Here is a 22,314-nt window from a genome sequence, read left to right as displayed (position 1 = left end):
AAAACAGTTTATTCTAATAAAGACTCAAGTATTTAAAATAAAATAAAAAAGCATTATAATAATATTATAATACGCTAAGTATTAATAAATAATTAAATAATAAATTAATTTAAATTTAATTATATTATTATAAATAAGGCAAATACAATAGAATAAAAAATAACAGTATTATAATAAAACAAGATTATAATAAAAATAAAAAACCAATTAGTCCAAATGAAATAATATATTCTAAAGTATATAATAAACTAAGTAAAAATAAAATAAATAAGTACATTCCAATAATCTATTATAAAATTAGAAGAAAAAAAAATATATATAATAATAATAATATATACAAAATACATATAATAATTATATATAAATATAAATAAATTGAAATAAAATAAAAATGTAGATTATATAGATAACAATAAATAAAATACAAAATATAGAATATAGAAAAAAATATATAAACACACAAATTAATAAAATAGAATAAAAAATATATAACAATATTACATTAAAATAAAACAAAACTAAATTACTTAAAATAAAATATTAGCTAAAATAAAAATAAAAATAAAAGTAAAAATGGTCAAATTAGAAAAACAAAATAAAATCAAAAATAGTCAAAAATATATTACATTTGATTATAAATAAATACAAAATAAATAAAATTTTGATATAAATATAAATAAATAAAAAATAAAATAAAAATATAGATAATAATAAAATACAAAATATAGACTACATATAAACGAAGAAATACAAAATAAAATAAAATAAATAAAATAAAATTGTAAGCCAGTGGCAGTGTAAATCCACTTTATCAGTGTTTATACTGAACCCTGAACAGACAAAAACAAAGCCTGCAAAAACCAGTTAATAAACACTTTCTCTTTCACAGTTCAGAAATCAAACACAACGCGGCAAAAGATGAAGAAAATGTGATCGAGTCTGTGTTCTTGAGTAACTGAGTTCAGCAGTAAACCACAGGATCACATGACTCTCAACATTATTAAATGAGAGACAAATTGATTCTGTGAGAGTCCTGATTACCAAAGCACAGACAAATAAATAAATAAGCTCTCTAATGGGGAGTTAACTGCAGCGATGAATAAACTAATTACCGGCCGGGTCACATAATTACAAATTGACTGATTTCATTTAAAAACTCTGATGCAAATGAAAGGCCTGAGAGAGATTTGATTGCTCCTCACATCTTTCAGCCGACATTCGGACAAGATTAACTCGATCAAGTCACATTACATTTGCATACTTCAGTTCATCCGCTATGGGCTACAGCGAACTTAACACACTTCTCCTCTGAGAAAATCATTGTCATATTCTACAGCAGCCTGCAATACAAATACAGTTTCATAACAAACCCAAAATATATTCATACTCCTCATTTTAACATAAAATGTCTTTAACGTTGTGTTCCGTGCCATCGCTTCGGCAAAGTGTCCATCAGACGAACTACAGTGCCTTGCAAAAGTATTCATACCCCTTCATTTTGTTCACGTTTTGTTTTGTTGCAGCATTATGTTATACTGCTTTAAATGAGTTTTCCCCACATCAATACTCCATACACCATAATAATGACAAAGCACAAACCAGATTTGCAAATTTTACAAATGCATTAAAAATAAAACACTGAAATAAGTGCATTGCATAAGTATTCATACCCTTAACTCAGTACACAGTTGAAGCAGCTTTACAGCCTCAAGTGTTTTTGGGTCTGATGTGAGCATCTTTGCACATCTGCATTTGGCAATTATCTGCCATTCTTTGCCTCACCTTTTCTCCTCTCCATCTCTGTCAGCTTGGACATTTTCTAGAGTCCTAGTTGTTCCAATCGTCTTCCATTATGGAGAATGCTTCTGTCAACCTTCAATGCAGCAGATTTGTTTCTGAACTCTTCTCTAGATCATGGCCTTAACGCAAGTCTGTCTCTGAGCTCTACAGGCAGTTATCTTGGTTTTTGCTCTGATCTGCATTTTCAGCTGTTAGACCTTTTCTGAGAGGTGTGTGTCTTTCTAAATCAGACTCATTCACATGAATTTGCCACAGTTTAACTCCACTCCAAGTGTAGGAACATCTAGAAGCAATATGAATGCTCCTGAGATACATTTCCAGTGTCCCAGAAAGGGGTATGAATACTTATGCAACAGGATCTTTTCAGTTTTTTATTTCTAATAAATTTGCAAAGTTGTTACAAACCTGTTTTGTGCTGTCATTATGGAGTATGAGATGTAGATTGATGTGGGGAAAAAGTAATTTAAAGCAGTTTAACATAATGCTGCAACAAAACAAAACTTACCAAAAAAAAAAGGAGTATGAATACTTTCGCAAGGCACTGTATTAAAAAAGTTGTTGTTTTCGATTTAAAGCTTTCTACATATATATTTATCATGTCTGACAAAAAAAAAACGGTTAAATAGTTTCCACTGAAAAAAATAAAACTGATCGCGCTTGTGCCTCCATGTCCTAAAAACTCCATGACCACAAAAAAAAAGAAAAGAAAATATCGTAATCAAGAAAATACACACTTCCTGACCCACATGTTTAATATTTGCGACTGACAGCAGCGGTTATGCGGTGGAGATGCGTCATTTGGCATTAATTAGGTAATTTTGTCAAAAGAAATGTTCTTGATTACAAGAAAAATACAGATTGTTCTTGTTGTGATTTATTTTGTCTTTCCTTTATACTAGTGATGCTCCGATTGATCGGCAACCGATCATGATCGGCCGATATTGGGTAAAAAGCTTGATCGGCGAACCCCAAAAGCGATCGAAAAAGCCGATCACTTGACGTAAATTACTCGCGCAACTTTTTCACACGTGCATGCACGGCGCCTAGGTAAACAACAGCAGAGCGGAGCTTACCAGTGGCAACATGCAACATGAGTACTAAATTCTTTATTAGTTTTGTAAGGGTAGTCTTGTTCTTGGGCATGTGACTAAGTTTTGCGTGTACAGAGCGCTGACTGTAGTTTTGCCGGAGAAGTATACTTTCGGTTTCATTCTGAGTGGTGAATGTGCGTGCTTGAATGTAAATGAATGTATCTTTCTATACCCGTCATATTGCAATAATGTTACCGCTGTATGTCTGATTGTTGTCATCAGTTCATGTTGTAGTGTAGTTCAGTCCATATAGAATGAGGAGAAATGGTGCGCGTGTAATTCACGTGTGTATGTTTAGCGCCATTTTATCGCATCGTAATTCTAATGAACACATAAATGTTACTGAGGTGAATGTTTATGTTTCCTACACAGACAGATTCTGATATATCATATTTAATTCAGCCTAAACCACATTTTACTACCTTTATCCTAATGACTGCAATGCTGGATAATATAACCCTTACACCATCTTAAAAAGCAGCTACAAATAACAAGCAAAGAACATTTACAATATCAAAGGACATAGCCTAGTCTAGTGCGAGGTGCACTTTAATATAAATAAATCTCTTCCCCATGCGGCGCGACAAGTTTCTGAAGCATCCTAGAACCGACTCTCTGCACTGCATCGCTAAAGTTAGGCGCCTTTTTGACGGATAATATTAATAATCGTCTTGCTATCGTCAAACCCTGGTGAAAAAAACAGCATATGCTGCTTAGGTATGTTTTGGTGCTGGGATGCTGGTTTTAGCTGGTTTATGCTGGTCCTTTGCTGGTTCATGCTGGTTCTTTGGCTGGTTAATGTGGTCCTTGACCAGCAACATGACCAGCATAAATCAGCAAAGGACCAGCATGTTTTTTTCAGCAGGGAAGGCATCAGCAACTTAACCCTAACTTGGTGGTTCTTCAAGATCTTGACTGTAGCCTATTTCTAGAGGTTTTTTTCTTCAATATAGTTAATTTAGAGTTAGTTTCATTTCTACAAATGGTGCAAACTCTGCTAGATTATAGATCAAAGATTCCCATTCTCCTGCCATTCTGTGATCTTGGTGATCGGTAATCGGTGATCGGCCCCAAAAATGCTGATCGGAGCATCTCTACTTTATACAGATTAAAATAGTTTCGTTTTCGAAGCAGGTTTACTCTAAATGATGTCAGTGATTCTCCGATGTTAAATATGATCAAGAGTTATTTTATTTCGATCTACAGTGTAATAAAAGTTAAGAAAAAGATTAGCCTATAGCCCTAAATATATATAGACTACAAGCTAGTTCCTTTTTTCTTAACTTTTAACTTCTTCTAAAAATCATCAAGAATATTAAATCTACTTAATAGGCTAGGTTAACAAATTTTCTTATACAAACATAACGAATGCACTTCAAAACTAAGTTTTTGTTTATAAATTCAGGAATCACGCATGTGTACGGTGTACATTTTAGGACATCCTCAGACCTCAGCCATACAACGAAAAGGTGTCATGCCTCAGACTCAGAATAAAAGGCATCAGCACCTCATTTTAATCTGAGTCCGTTTCGTCCGATGTCTAATTGTACGAGACCTGACACCTGACGTTGTTTTTCCTAAGACCTGAAGCCTTTCAGTCTGAGGCACAATGCCATTTTGTCCTGTGACTGACGCCTTTTAGTCTGAGGCATGACATCTTTTCGTTGTCCTAAAATGTACACCGTACATATGACAAAATAATATTATTTTATATATATATATATATTAATTGTAGAGCTATAACAGTTGTAGCAAATGAATACAACTGAATTCCTTACAGCTGTGTGAGAGCGAGCAGCTCTGTGAGACAGCCAATCAGAGCAGAGCTCCTCATTATTATGCAGGAACCTTCCAAATAAGGCAATAACAGAGCATTTCATTCTAGGGACAAATCCTAGGGTTGTAAATGGACTCAAGCCCCACTCGTAGCATTATCTAGAAGACGACTACAAACAAAGTTAAGTCTGACACAGAGAAAGGGACCGATGGCCGGTCATCTGTGGTTCGTCTTTGGGAGAGAAAGAAGAAACGACTCATACATTTTTTCCCTGCTTTTTAGTAGTGATGGGAAAATGAAGCTTTTTGAAGCACCGAAGCGTTCCCCTCAACTGTATCGTAAAAAGCTTCATTACTCGAAGCTTTTCAACACGCTGTACTCTAATGACATCTAGTGGTCAAAGGTGGAAAACGTTTCTTTTATGTCCCAGATGTCAAAGCGATTTTTGGACAGTTTCATAAAATGAATCAATTTGTGTTACGAAAACCAGAAGAAATATTTTACTTACACAAATTAATTAATCTGTAAATAAACTTATAAAAGTACAAGCATGATTTGTGTAGCCATAGATGCTCAAAGTAAATTAAGAATATTGTTAAATTGACTAATATTATTATTAATCAGAAGTGCTTTTGAAGCGGGAATCACTACAAAATGAACATGCACAAAACTACACCTACATATTTATTTGTATTATGAATTATTCTTAATAAAGAAGCGAATGACACTTGAAACCTGCGCAAGGGGTTTGTGTTGTTTGAATCAGAATACGAAGCAGTCACGTTTGTTGAACTTGAATGTATAATTTTTTTTCTGGCATTGTCATGTGATGCCATTTTATTCATTTTAGTTTTAGTTTTTATTTATTTTACTTCAATTTATGTGTGTGTACTTCTAACATGTTTGGTAGGTAAAATAAATGTTGTAACTTCAAATTAGAGCATCTTCCATGTCTGGAATGGATGTATTCTTGAGCTTATAAGGTAACAATACTGTAATAAGATAACCTTGTTTGAAATGGGTTTGGCTAAAAGAAAACTTTGGTTTCGTCTATACTATTAGGTACTTATTCTATATTGACTGGGTTAAATAAAATTGCTAAAAATAGACTAAAATACAATTTTCGTTGACTAAAACTAGACGAAAATAGTCATGGGTAATTCTGGCTAAAATGAGACTAAAATGCTCAGACTTTTAGTCGACTAAAACTTGACTAGACTAAAAAGAGTGTGAACCTGACTAAAACTAATAAAAACTAAAATGACAGCTTCACACAAAGACTAGACTAAAACTAAAATTAAAATCTGCCGCTAAAAACAACACTACTTTCCTATGCCATATACCTTCTATGCAGATATCAGAGAACAATTTAAAATATTGTTTCAATGCATTCTATGGCACCTTTAAATGACTTCTATTGTGATCTGGCGCTATATCGAAAATAAAACGAACTTGCCGTTGGAGGGGCGGGAAACACTGCAAATGTAGTCTAAGAAAGACCTAACTAGACAAAATATCATAAAAGAGCATAGAAGTGAAGTATTGTTCTGAACGCGGTCAGGTTGGTGGACGCAGCTGTAGTCTGTAAAGGTCAGCGGTGCGGCGGGTGACAGTGATGAACGCAGACGAGCGGCGGGTCAGCGCGGGATCGAGCCGCGGAGAAGAGGCACATAATCTCATCTCCGGCGTCCGGCGGCCCGTTCGCCCTCGATCACGGGTCAGGAGCGTCACGGATCGGGTGAATCTCATCGGCTGACCTTCTGCGGCGGATCATAAATAACAGCACGGCTGCTCTCACATAAAGACACAAACGGCGGCTGAGTAATAACTAATAAACAGCGGCTGTGATTGATGAAGAGCAGCGCCCAAACGCCCATCTGTCTGCGCTCAGATTAAACAACACTTCATGCACTGACACACTCCTCTGAGACATTTACGCCCCGAACGGCCAACCGAATCTCAGATTTCACGTTCCATTCACTTCAGGGGCGGCAAAGTGAAGCGCAATAATGTGAAAGCTAAAAATAATGCAAATCAAACTGAATTGAGACCAGTTTAAGAGACAATCTGGATAAAAACAGGAGAAATAAAATGAAATTAAAAATATAGAATATAAAAAATAAAATAGGATTAAATTATTTAAAATAAAAGAATATTATACAACAAGAAAAATAAAATAACAAAATAAAATAAAAATTATATAATAAAATATTTTAATAAAACAGGAATAAATTGGTTTAAAATATAATAAAATATTGTTATATTATAATAAAAAAATCAAACTGAATTAAGAACAGTTTAAGAGACAATCTGGTCTGAATCTGGATAAAAACAGGAGAAATAAAATTTAATTAAAAATATAGAATATAAAACATAAAATAAGATTCAATTATTTAAAATAAAATAAAAACAGCATTATAATAACATTATAATAAAATAAGACAAAACAAGTTTAATAAAAATAAAATAAATAATTATATTAACATTTATTGTTATAAATAAAACTACAATAAAATAAAATAAAAAATATATAATAATATTGCAATATATTAAAAGAAGAATTAGTTCAAATAAAATGAAGTAAAAAATGTAAATAATATTATAATAAAAATATATTTTTTAAAAAATAAATAAATTATATATTCTAATAAACGTAGTAAAAATAAAATAAATCATCAAATTAAAGTAAGATAAAGATAAAAATAGGACAAATAAAATGAAATATATAAAATATACAAATTTTTTTGTCAACATTTATTTAATGATTTAATTTTAAGTAATCTGGCCCTTCATAATTAAATTGTGAAAATAAAATGTAAAAAAAGGTGGAAAATAATATCCTAATAAAAAAAATCATAAAATAAATTAGTCAAAATAAAATATATTATAATAATACAAAATAAAATTATATAATAAAAAATACATTATTACATTATATAATATTATGCAATAAGAAAAATAAAATAACACTTATATAATATTATATTATAATAAAACATCATAAAATAGTCAAAATTAAATTAAATTAAATATATTATAATAAAACAAAATAATAAGTAAAAATAAATTAAATTATATAATTTTACAAAATAAGAAAAAAATAAAATGATATAATATTATATTATAATAAAACAGGACAAAATTGTTTTAAAATATAATAAAATAATCATTACATCATAAAATAAATGAGTCAAAATTAAATAAAATATATTATAATAAAACACAATAAAATAATATTAGTAAAAATATATATAAGAAAATTAAATAAAGATAAAATAAAATATTATATTATAATAAAACAGGAATAAATTGGTTTAAAATATAATAAAATAACATTATATTATAATAAAAAAATCAAAATAAATTAGTCAAAATAAAATAAAATACAAAATAAAATATCAGTAAAAATAGATTAAATTCAATTATTTAATATTACAAAATTAAAAAAATATTTAAAAAAAGATTATATTATATTATATTATATTATATTATATTATATTATATTATGTTATAATAAAACAAGAATAAATTGTTTTAGAGAATTTTTTTAAAAGTAAAATAATATATTACAATAAGATAAAATTAGTCATCATAAAAAGCATGGTTTGAGAAACTAAAATAAATTTAATTAGAATAATTAAATTAAATTTTACATATTACAATAAAATAAAAAAATAAAATAAATAAATCAACTGTCTAAATGAAAAGTATTTTCTCTGTCACTGATGTGAAATCAAACACAACGCTTCTTTTCTCAGTCTGATATCCAACATCTCCTTCATGACGACTGAAGAGCAGCAGATGTACATCAAATCCATCGAAAGAGCTGATTAAACACAGCAACATGACAAAATGCATCAGCTCGACCTTTCACAAGCCTGTTGTTCTGTCCGCTTCTCTCTTATTCAGCGTTTCAATTAATATTGTCCCGCTTTCTGGAGCAGCACTTAAAGCCATAACTCAGGAGCGCCGCACACACGGGCCCTAAAGAGGAGACGGGTCACGCGCTCATTACACAAACCCACAGAACATCAGGCGTGTGTGGAGTCAAGGGTACAAACACGCCACACACCATCAATCAGAGCCGCCTCCTTTCTGATTGGCTGCTGGTGAAAGCGCCAGCTGTCAATCAAACGGGGAATGCGGGTGATGTCATCCACATGTTTGACACACTGAGGCTCATTGATGAAGACACTCCAGAAACCAAAACTCAAGAAGATGGAAGGAATCAACTGAAGGGGACACTATACACTGATATGTGCTCTCCATATATCTTTAATATCAGGACAATATGGAAGTGACTTTTGCTGCATCTTCTTATCACACTACAAAAAAGTAACTTTGTTTTCTAGTGAAAATTCTCAAATTAAGATGATTTGAGACAAAAAAAAATCTTGTTTTAATGGGAAATTGATCAAAATGAAGTGAGTTTATGATTAAAATAAAAACAAATATCTGCAGATGGAGTCAGAAAAATCAAGCTAATTTCAAGGGAATACAAGTTTTCATCCCCACTGACAGATCTATCATCTCATTTTATTTTATTATTTTATTATCTCCAGTTACTGTATCTTGATTTGAGGATGTTTCGATATTTGCAGTGTAAAAGAAAAAATAGGAAAATATTTTTATTTTATTATATATTTTATTTTATTTCTTGATTTAAGGATGTTTAGATATTTGTAGTGGGAAACAAAACAAAAACAGGAATACATTTTTAATTTTACTTCATTTCAATTTGCATCTCCAGTAAATGTGTCTTGTTTTAAAGATTTTTAGATATTTTTGGTAAAAAACAAAACAAAAATAGGAATAAATTTTAATTTAATTTAATTTATTTTAATTAATAAATAAATTAATTTATTTATTTACAATTTGCTTCTCCAGTAAATGTATCTTGATTTAAAGATGTTTAGATATTTTTAGTAAAAAAAAAAAAAAAATAGGAATACATTTAATTTTCATTTAATAATTATTATTTTATTTTTTTTAGTTTTTATTTGACTTTAATTAATTAATTAAGTTATTTTTTAAATTAGCATTTCCAGTAGACGTATCTTTTACTTTATTTTATAATGTAACATTTTAATTCATGTAATATTTTATTTCACTTTATTTTATAATTTAGCTTTTTTATTCATTTAATATTTTATTTCACTTTTTATTTTATTTTACTTTATTTTATAATTTAGCATTTTATTTTATTTCATTTCATATTTGATTTCATTTTTTATTTTATTTTACTTTATTTTATAATTTAGCATTTTATTTTATAATTTAGCATTTTATTTTATTTCATTTCATATTTTATTTTATTTCACTTTTTACTTTATTTTATAATTTAGCATTTAATTTAATTTCATATTTAATTTTACTTTTTATTTTATTTTATTTTATTTTATAATGTAGCATTTTATTTCATTTAATATTTTGTTTCACTTTTTATTTTCTTTTACTTTATTTTATAATTTAGCATTTCATTTCATTTAATATTTTATTTCACTTTTTATTTTATTTGACTTTATTTTATAATTTAGCATTTTATTTCATTTAATATTTTGTTTTATTTTTACTTTTTATTATTTTATAATTTAGCATTTTATTTAATTTCATTTCATATTTTATTTTATTTCACTTATTTTATTTTATTTACTTTATTTTATAATTTAGCATTTTATTTAATTTCATATTTTATTTTACTTTTTATTTTCTTTTACTTTATTTTATAATTTAGCATTTCATTTAATATTTTATTTCACTTTTTATTTTCTTTTACTTTATTTTATAATTTAGCATTTCATTTCATTTAATATTTTATTTCACTTTTTATTTTATTTTACTTTATTTTATAATTTAGCATTTTATTTCATTTAATATTTTGTTTTATTTTTACTTTTTATTTTATTTTATAATTTAGCATTTTATTTAATTTAATTTCATATTTTATTTCACTTATTTTATTTTATTTACTTTATTTTATAATTTAGCATTTCATTTAATTTCATATTTTATTTTACTTTTTATTTTATTTTACTTTATTTTATAATTTAGCATTTCATTTCATTTAATATTTTATTTCACTTTTTATTTTATTTTACTTTATTTTATAATTTAGCATTTTATTTCATTTAATATTTTCTTTTATTTTTACTTTTTATTTTATTTTAGAATTTAGCATTTTATTTAATTTCATTTCATATTTTATTTTAATTGTAAGTTCATTTAATGTGACCCATCCACCAGCTGCAGATATATTTAATTTTGTTTTGTTTTTAATGTTCATTTCGTTTCGTCCCACAGACTGCAGCGGTTTGGACGTGTGTTAAAGATCCTCAAAGCACACGAGGCGCAGCTAGAAGCGTCCAAAACACGGAGCGTCGGCGTCCAAACAGCGCTGCGTGTCCCGGAGCCGCCGTTAATAGGATTCCTTTAGGGAAGCAGATGGATGGCGAATCCGGGCGGTTTCATCTACTAAAAGACGGCATAAATCACGGATGAAGCCGAGGTTATCGCCAGCCTGCCCGCCTCATGAGAAACCTGCATTAAAGCATTAGTGAAATTAATTCATCTTTCATAAGAGGCCGGAGCCGTATCTGTGATCTACGATAACAAGCGATTTCTCACCAGCGAGCGAGAAAGCCCTTGATAGACTACACAAATCTGCTGCTTTAAACGGCCCAACATTATGTGGAGTGCCGCTCTCCGGAGATTCAGCGGCGCGTAAATCAATGCATCAATGCAAACTTTTCTCTTTCTGTTTTCTCTGGCCGGCGAAGGTGCGCCGCTTCTGTAAACGTAATTGTTTTCTCATCAGGAGGAAGCGCCGCCGTCGGCCTCGTGCGGAACCGCAGCTAGCGGCGCGTGAAAGGCCACGCCGCTGTTTTTGCATACATTTACGAGCCGCTGTTTGCCGGAGTGTGGGAGACGGATGGGAGACGAGCATCTGGGTGACGTGAGCTCTTTATTAGTATATCAGCTCTACACAACACTCACATCAAACACCAAATCACACTCCAACATCATCCAAACACATTACAGCGTTCATTCAGGTGGAAACCAAAAAAGGTCTTAGATCTCTGAGCAGAAACTCTTTGATTCACAGTCATGTCATTAAATGTTGCATGCATCACAATAAAAATAAAATAAATAAATAAATAATAAATATTCATATTTTGTTTTGTTTTTCAATATAAATATCCAAATATTCTTACATCAAGATACATTTACTGGTAAAATAAAATAAAATAATAAAAAATAAAATAAAATAAAACTATTTTTTTCTTTTTTGTTTTCCACTACAAATATCGTAACATCCTTAAATTAAGATACATTTACTGGTAAAATAAATAAATACAAATAAATAAATAAATGTATTCCTATTTTTTTTTTTTTTTCCACCACAAATAGCTAAGCATCCTTAAATCAGGATACATTTACTGGTAAAATAAAATAAAATAAAATAAAATAAAATAAAAGCTTATTGTTTTGTTTTCAACTACAAATATCTTAACATTCTTAAATCAAGATACATTTACTGGTAAAAAAAAATAATTAAAATAAAATAAGATATAAAATAAAATAAAATAAAATAAAATAAAATAAAATAAAATCTTATTGTTTTGTTTTCAACTACAAATATCTTAACATCCTTAAATCAGGATACATTTACTGGTAAAATAAAATAAAATAAAATAAAATAAAATAAAATAAAATAAAATAAAATAAAATAAAATAAAATAAAAAATTCATTCTTATTGTTTTGTTTTCCACTACAAATATCTAAACATCCTTAAATCAAGATACATTTACTGGTAAAATAAAATAAAATAAAATAAAAAATTCATTCTTATTGTTTTGTTTTCAACTACAAATATCTTAACATTCTTAAATCAAGATACATTTACTGGTAAAAAAATAAAAATAAATAAATAGATAAAAATAAATTAAAATAAAATGTATTCTTATTGTTTTGTTTTCAACTACAAATATCTTAAAATCCTTAAATCAAGATACATTTACTGGTAAAATAAAATAAAATAAAATAACATGTATTCCTATTTTTTTTTCCACTACAAGTATCTGAACATCCTTAAATCAAGATACATTTATTGGTAAAATAAAACAAAATTAATTTTAATAATAAAATTAAATAAAAATGTATTCCTATATTTTTTTGTTTTCCACTACAAATATCTAAGCATCCTTAAATCAGGATACATTTACTGGTAAAATAAAATAAAATAAAATAAAATTCATTCTTATTGTTTTGTTTTCAACTACAAATATCTTAACATCCTTAAATCAAGATACATTTACTGGTAAAACAAAATAAATAAAATAAAACATAAAATAAAAATGTTTTTTTTTTTTCTCACTACAAGTACTGGAAAACAAAAAAAGGAATACATTTATTTTATTTTATTATTTCTTTATCTTATTTTATTTTACTTTACATCTTAAATAAATGTATCTTTTTAAATAAATACATAAACAAATAAATATTCCTATTTTGTTTGTGTTTTTCACTATAAATATCTAAACATCCTTAAATCAAGATACATTTACTGGTAAAATGAAATAAAATAAAATTCAAATTTTTTGTTTTCCACTACAAATATCCAAGCATCCTTAAATCAAGATATTAAACAAAACTAATAATTAATGCAGGGGGAAATGTGTTTATTCACTTTTATTTTGTTTGTTTTATCATCATTATTATTATTTTTTAATGATTTAAAGCGACAGTTCACCCAAAAATGAAAATTGTCATCATTGTTGAATAAAGTTCAGTTAATATTAATTACTATTAACCTAAAAAAAAATTAATTTTAATTAATTTTCATTTCTTTTTAAAAATATTTTTTACATATATTTTTTAATTTTATTATTTTTAAATGATTTACGAGATTTACGATTTTCGATAGTTTACCCAAAATAAAAATGTCATCACTGTTGAATAAAGGTCAGTAAATAATAATTACTATTAACTTAAATAATTTTTTATTTTCATTTATTTTTAAAATATTTTTTACTTTATTATTATTATTATGTTGTATTTTTAAATTATTTAAAATGACATTTCACCCAAAAATGAAAATTGTCATCATTGTTGTGAATATATTTCAGTTAATATTAATTACTATTAAACTATTACTATAATTAATTACTATTAATTATACTTAAACTACTTTTAATTCTCATTTATTTTTTTAAATATTTTTTTTTTACTTTCTTTTATTTTATTTTTTTTTTTTTTTATCAATTAATATTAACTTACATTATTTTTAATTTGCATTTATTTTTTAACAGATTTTTAAAAGTTTTTTATTTTTTATTTCATTTGTTTTATTATTTTTTATTTTTAAATAATTTAAAGCGACAGTTTACCCAAAAATTATTAAATAAAGTTGCTATTTTGTTTTTGTTTTTTGTGTTTATGGAAGGTCAGAAAGCTCTCAGATTTCAACAAAAACATCTTAATTTGTGCTGAAGTTCTTACAGGTCTGGTAGGACATAAAGGTGAGTCATTTTCACTGTGAACCAAATTAAGCAGGGATGCAGTATTCAGGGCTGTAATGATTTCTGACTCGAGTCGTTTTGCTCTCAATATGAACCTGAAATTTCAATCCAGAGCTTGATGTGAGAAATGTGAGTGAAGCAGACAAACATGAGGTTGATTGTTTGATCATGACGCACCTCAGGGAAATAGTCTTTAGGAAACTTCTCCTTCTCCAGCGTGGCTGTGCTGGGCAGAGTGTCCGAATGAACCTCCTTACCAACCACCTTCCTGAACTTCTTGGCTGAGGAGGAATAAAACAGCACTCATTGACACGCAAACACACTTCAGAGACACTGATCAGGACGACTGCGCCACCTACTGGTCGCACACACATCTCTTCACATTACACCTCATTTTACATTCGCATTAGAAGATTTTTAATTTATTAAAATTACAGCTTTCAAAGCCCAACTGAGAATAAAAAATATATTTTCTCTGTCTTTTTAAGTATAGTATAAATATTTGTTATCTGCATCATTTAAACAAATATAAAGCCAAATCGAAAAATAAAAAAGTGCTAAAAAAACAACAACAACATTTTAACATTTATTTAATAAAATAATATTTTTAAAAAGTGTTTCAACGTTTATTTAACAAAAATATATATATATTAAGGTAAAAGAAATATATTATGCTTTTTTAATTATTACATTGTCATGGCTATAATGCATCTGGATGCTTTACTTGAATTTATTTTTTAATTTCTGTGTGATTACCACAAAAGTAATTTTTATAAATTAATTAGCATAAATTAATCAATTACATAACATTTTTTATACATTTAATATAAAATTTTAAATATAATATTTAAGATATAAAATTTACTATTTAATAATTTAATTTAATTTAATTTAATTTTACCAGTAAATATATCTTGATTTAAGACTGTTTAGATATTTGTAGAGGAAAACAAAATAAAAATAGAAATACTTTTTTTTTTTTTTTACCAGTAAATGTATCTTGATATAGGAATATTTAATTACTAATATTTAATTTAATAATTGTATTTTATTGTATTTTATTTTATTTTATTTTATCAGTAAATGTATTTTGATTTTAGGATGTTCAGATATTTGTAGAGGAAAACAAAACAAAAATAGAAATACTTTTTTTTTTTTTTTTTTTTTACCAGTAATTGTACCAATGTATTTTAATATTTGCAGTAGAAAAAAACAAACAAAAATATGAATACAATTAATTTTATTTCATTTGACCAATAAATGTATCTTTATATTTGTAGTAGAAAACTAAACAAAAAATAGAAATACATTTAATTTATTAAATACAATATAAATACTTGTTATCAGCGTAATTTAAACAAATAAAAAGCCAAAGAAAAAAATTTAAAAATATATAATATTAAGGTAATATAAATATATACATATTACACTTATTAATTTAATTTAATTTAACTTTAATCTTGATATTTGTAGTAGAAAACAAAACAAAAAATAGAAATATATTTAATTTAATTTATTAAATATAATATAAATATTTGTTATCAGCATAATTTAAACAAATAAAAAATCAACATTTATTAAAAAAAATATATAATATTAAGGTAATATAAATATATACATATTACACTTATTTATTTTTTAACTTTCTTAAATATATTGGTAAATGTTGGTAAATCTTGATAATTGTGGTAGAAAATAAAACCAAAAATAAGAATACATTTAATTAAATGTAATTCTATGTTATTTTACCAGTAAATGTATCTTAATATTTGCAGTAGAAAACAAAACCAAAAAATAGAAATACATTTAATTTATTAAATATAATATAAATATTTGTTATCAGCGTAATTTAAACAAATAAAAAAAAAAATCAACATTTATTTAAAAAATATATAATATTAAGGTAATATACAAAACAAAAATCAACATTTATTAAAAGAATATATAATATTTAGTTAATATAACTATACATATTACACTTGTTTATTTATTTATTTTTTTACTTTCTTAAATATATTGGTAAATGTTGGTAAATCTTGATAATTGTAGCAGAAAACAAAACAAAAAATAGGAATACATTTAATTGAATTTATAAAATATAATATAAATATTTGTTATCAGCGTAATTTAAACAAATAAAAAAAATTCAACATTTATTAAAATAATATATAATATTAAGGTAATATAAATATATACATATTACACTTATTTATTTATTTTTAACTTTCCTAAATATATTGGTAAATGTTGGTAAATCTTGATAATTGTAGCAGAAAACAAAACCAAAAATAGGAATACATTTAATTTAATGTAATTCTATGTTATTTTACCAGTAAATGTGTCTCAATATTTGCAGTAGAAAACAAAAACAAAAAATAGAAATACATTTAATTTATTAAATATAATATAAATATTTGTTATCAGCGTAATTTAAACAAATACAAAAAATTCAACATTTATTAAAAGAATATATAATATTTAGTTAATATAACTATACATATTACACTTGTTTATTTATTTATTTTTTACTTTCTTAAATATATTGGTAAATGTTGGTAAATCTTGATAATTGTAGCAGAAAACAAAACCAAAAATAGGAATACATTGAATTGAATTTATTAAATATAATATAAATATTTGTTATCAGCGGAATTTAAACAAATAAAAAAAAAAAAACAACATTTATTTAAAAAATATATAATATTAAGGTAATATAAATATATACATATTACACTTATTTATTTTTAACTTTCTTAAATATATTGGTAAATGTTGGTAAATCTTGATAATTGTGGTAGAAAATAAAACCAAAAATAAGAATACATTTAATTTAATGTAATTCTATGTTATTTTACCAGTAAATGTATCTTAATATTTGCAGTAGAAAACAAAAACAAAAAATAGAAATACATTTAATTTAATTTATTAAATATAATATAAATATTTGTTATCAGCGTAATTTAAACAAATAAAAAAAATTCAACATTTATTAAAATAATATATAATATTTAGTTAATATAACTATACATATTACACTTGTTTATTTATTTATTTTTTTACTTTCTTAAATATATTGGTAAATGTTGGTAAATCTTGATAATTGTAGCAGAAAACAAAACCAAAAATAGGAATACATTGAATTTAATTTATTAAATATAATATAAATATTTGTTATCAGCGGAATTTAAACAAATAAAAAAAAAATCAACATTTATTTAAAAAATATATAATATTAAGGTAATATAAATATATACATATTACACTTATTTATTTATTTATTTATTTATTTTTAACTTTCCTAAATATATTGGTAAATGTTGGTAAATCTTGATAATTGTAGTAGAAAACCAAACCAAAAATAGAAATACATTTATTTATTTATTTTATTTGACTAATCAATGTATCCTGATTAAAGGCTGTTTAGATATTTGTAGCAGAAAATAGGATTTTTTTTATTTTTTATTTTATTTTAATCAGCAAATGCATCTTGATTTAAGAATTTGTCGATATTTGTTGTGGAAAACATAATAATTAATTAATTAATTAAAAACACTTTTCTGGCCCTAAAATAGGCTTAATTTTCTTTTTTCACTTTCTTTGCAGTGGAATCTGAGATGTGCTCAGGGTTTGTGTTTGATGGAGAGCGTGATTACGGCCATCATGTGAGAGATATCGTGGTCTTTAAGAGCTCCGGGTTTGAGCGGGGCTGCAGGGTCCGGCGGGGGCTAATGCTCACACCGCTGTAATGGGAGTGGCTTTAATTAGTGTGACCGTCGGGACACGCGACCCCTGACCCCTACCGCTGATGAGGTCACCGCTAACTGTCCAATAGCCTGAGTGCACTATTAGCACAGGCTGAAATCTCATGAATTAAATCCTAATATTAATAAGCATTACTGTTTCCTATCGGTTACTCCATCTTAGCATGTTTTATAGCTTCTGAAACAACCTTGACCGCGTTGGATCGGATGGGATTGAAGACACGCCGCATTAAAGGGACACACGTACCTTTGAAATCAAACTGCTGGATGTTTTTCAATGATTCGTGGATGAAGTAGCAACATCCGAGTGCCTGAAAGACAAAAAGAGAGAGAAATTACTTAACTTAGATACACAAAGGTGTGGTTCAGTGCAATTTCTTTATATTTCTGTCATCTTCTGGTCCGCAGATGTGCATCTGTGGTATTCCTTCACCTGTTTTGTGAAAACTGTGGTCAACCGATATATCACCAGGACCGATATATCGGCCGATATTTGGCATATTTTCATTACCGATATGTCAAAAGCTGGACTTTTATTCTGAAATGCTTTTAATTTCAGCAATTATTATGCCTGGGTTTTCACTAATTTTTATTCTACACCAAAACATCAGCCATCAATAAATCCATATCGGTTGACCACCGCTTAATATTGTAGCAAATACATCTAAACACAAAATTGATATCGGTGGACTACTACTTAGTAAAGTACCAAACACATCACATTAAATATATTTTAATTTCTTTTCAGCAAATAATATGCATGTGTTTTTACAATTTTTCCAATTATATGTCATGATAACATAAATGTTGGCCATTGGCTATTAGATATTGGCCATCAAAAAATCCATATCGGTTGAGAACTAATTAGTAAAATTGCAAAAAGACATCTAAATACATCTAATTAAATCAATTTTAAAATATATTTTGTTTTAACAATAGCTATTTTTTAATTAAACACTGTGATATCATATATATTGGTTTTAAATTTGCCATCGGCCATCAAATAAATCCATATCGGTTGACCACTACTTAATATTGAAGCAAATACATCTAAATACAAACACAATTTAATCTGTTTTGCAATTGTTATGCATGTGGTTTTACTACTTTTAGATTAAATATTGTGAATGGGCTTTATATCAGCCATCAAAAAAACAAATCGGTTGACTACTACTTAGTAAAGTACCAAATACATCATATTAAATACATTTTGTTTCTTTTAAGCAATTGCTATTCATGTGTTTTTACTATTTTTAAATTAAATTGTGATATCATAAGTATCGGCTATCAAAAATATATATATCGGTTGACTACTACATAGTAAAGTACCAAATATATCATATTAAATCTATTTTGATTTCATTTCAACAATTGTTATGCATGAGTTTTACTATTTTTAAATTAAATATTGTGAATATTATAAATATTGGCCATTGGCCAGTAGATATCAACCATCAGAAATCCATATCGGTCAACCATTACTTAGTAAAGTAACAAAAATACCTCTAAATACATATAATAAAATAGATTTTATTTCAGGAAATGTTATACATGTGTTTTGATCATATTTAAATTAAATATTGTGATCATAAATATCAGCCATTGGCCATTAGATATTGGCCATCAAAAAAATCCATATTGGTGGACTACTACTTAGTAAAGTACCAAATACATCATATTAAATTTTGATTTCTTTTCAGCAATTGTTATGCATGCATTTTTACTATTTTTAAAATAATATTGTGATATCATGAATATCAAGCATTAGATTTTGGATAAAAAAAATGTATATCGGTAATTGTCATACATAAAGTAGCAAATGCATCATATTAAATCTAATTAAAATCATATTAAAAAATATCGGCTATTAGATATCGTCCATCAAAAAAATCCATATCGGTTGACCACTACTTAGTAAAGTACCAAAAATACATCTAATTAAATATACTTTGAAATAGATTTAATTTTAGTAATTATTATACATGTTTTTAATATGTTTAAATTAAATACTGATAACCTATATAATCGGTTTGATATTGGCCATTAGACATCGGCCATCAAAAAATCTATATTGATTTTTTACAACTACTTAGTAAAGTACCAAATACATCATATTAAATCTGTTTTGATGTCTTTTCAGCAACTGTTACGCATGCTTTTTTTTACTATTTTTAAATTAAATATTGTGATATCATGAATATTGACCATTAGATTTTAGATTAAAAAATCCATTATTGGTTGAACACTACTTAGTAAAATAGAAAAATACATCTAATTAAATATATTTTGAAACAGATTTCATTTCAGCAATTGTCATACATGTCTTTTTGCTATTAAAAAAAAACGGCTATTAGATATCGGCCATCAAAAAATCCGTATCGATTGACCACTATTTAGAAAAATACCAAAAATACATCTAATTAAATCTATTTTGAAAATGATTTTAATTCATCAAATGTCATACGTGTGTTTTTACTATTTAAAAATATCGGCTATTAGATATCGGTCATCATAAAATCCATATCGGTTGACCACTACTTAGTAAAGTACCAAAAATATATATAATTAAATCTGTTTTGAAGCAGATTTAATTTCAGGAATTCTCATACATGTGTTTTTGCTATTTAAAAAAAATATCGGCTATTAGATATCAGCCATCAAAAAAACCATATCGGTTGACCACTACTTAGAAAAATACCAAAAATACATCTAATTAAATCTATTATGAAACAGATTTTAATTGATCAATTGTCATACATATGTTTTTACTATTTAAAAAATATCGGCTATTAGATATCGGTCACCAAAAAAAATCCATATCGGTTGACCACTACTTAGTAAAGTACCAAAAACACATCCAATTAAATATATTATTAAACAGATTTTAATTGATCAATTGTCATACATATGTTTTTACTATTTAAAAATATCGGCTATTAGATATCGGTCACCAAAAAAAAAAGCCATATCGGTTGACCACTACTTAGAAAAATACCAAAAATACATCTAATTAAATCTATTATGAAACAGATTTTAATTGATCAATTGTCATACATATGTTTTTTCTATTTAAAAAATATCGGCTATTAGATATCGGTCTCCAAAAAAAAAAATCCATATCGGTTGACCACTACTTAGTAAAGTACCAAAAACACATCCAATTAAATATATTTTGAAATAGATTTCATTTCAGCATTATTATTCATGTTTTTACTATGTTTAAATTAAATAGTGATATCCTATATAATCGGCTTGATATTGGCCATTAGATATCGGTTATCAAAAATATCCATATCAGTCAACCTAAAAATCTAAAAACAACTGAAATGATCACTTTAGTTACTGTCGGGTCAATAATGCATCATTTCCCAGCCGATACGGTTGGCAGAATGGAGTGACGTCAGTGGTGTTTCATAAGTTCATGTGTTTATGCATAACCCCCAGCACAAAAGAGCACAAACTGGCTCTTATGAATATGAAGAAAAGGCCTCTTTTCTTATGTAAGGAGTTCACAGCGCTCAAATATAACATGTAAATTATAGCCGGAGCCGGTTCTGTCAAAGCGCTGGATCTGAGCCGCTCAAAGCAGCACAGTCAGAGTTTAGCATGACCAAAGATTTACTTCAATAGGATTATATTCTTAATTTTTACTGAACAATCAGACAGTTTCTGTGTCTGTCGACGGCCCAAACAAACGGAGCCCGCGGGCGTAAGGCGCCGGGGATTTGATGCGGTTCACAGTTCACTAACTGCTTTTCTGAGGGGCTTTTGCACCTCCAGTCCTCAAGTTGGCCTAAAAAGAGCGAAAACCTGCTTCCTGTCCGCTCGGGGCTCAATGCAGCGGCCCAAAACTGCGGGCTAAAGCTCTCAATAGCGTCTAAAGATGAGGAGAGACGCTCAGGAGTCATGGGAGACGGACGTCCCGGCGTCGCCGAATACAAACGCCCAGAGAATACAGTTAGGAAGCAAGAAAAGAGCACAATAGAACTGGTTAGAGACCGACTGAATGGCCATCTGACGCTCTCAGGTTCTCTCTGCTTCACTGATCTTCACACACATGGAAGCGCACAGTCCAAAATCAACACTCGCCAAGATCCCAACCAGAGTAAAAACTGGCTTGGCGAGTAAATGAAACCCGGTTACGTGCCAGTTGGCTGGTGACTTTATTAGGACCCGCAGGAGAAAACATGCTGCAAGAAATAAGTCTCTTCTGATCACCAGGTCTGCGTTTATTTGATCAAAAATACATAAAAAATTCTGAAATATTATTAGAAGTTAAAATAGATGTTTTCTATGTGAACATCTGTTAAAGTGTAATTTATTTCTGTGATCAAAGCTGAATTTTCAGCATCATTACTCCAGTCTT

General features: G+C 27.4%; 1 protein-coding gene across 1 annotated transcript in view; it reads right to left on the bottom strand.

Moving 5' to 3' along the window:
• Nucleotides 1–22,314, bottom strand: part of LOC141325800 (inositol polyphosphate-5-phosphatase A-like) — a gene marked incomplete at its 5' end in the record, with an annotated part of 124,550 nt that overhangs the window by 47,536 nt on the left and 54,700 nt on the right. Inside the window, 4 exons of the mRNA XM_073834531.1 lie at nucleotides 6,280–6,428; nucleotides 8,741–8,900; nucleotides 14,365–14,468; nucleotides 18,196–18,259. Coding sequence (XP_073690632.1) covers nucleotides 6,280–6,428; nucleotides 8,741–8,900; nucleotides 14,365–14,468; nucleotides 18,196–18,259 — 477 coding nt within the window. The remainder of the gene's footprint in view (nucleotides 1–6,279; nucleotides 6,429–8,740; nucleotides 8,901–14,364; nucleotides 14,469–18,195; nucleotides 18,260–22,314) is intronic.

The sequence above is a fragment of the Garra rufa genome, chromosome 2, assembly GCF_049309525.1.
Source record: "Garra rufa chromosome 2, GarRuf1.0, whole genome shotgun sequence".
Lineage (NCBI taxonomy): Eukaryota > Metazoa > Chordata > Actinopteri > Cypriniformes > Cyprinidae > Garra > Garra rufa.
This window is presented reverse-complemented; position numbering and strand designations above follow the sequence as displayed.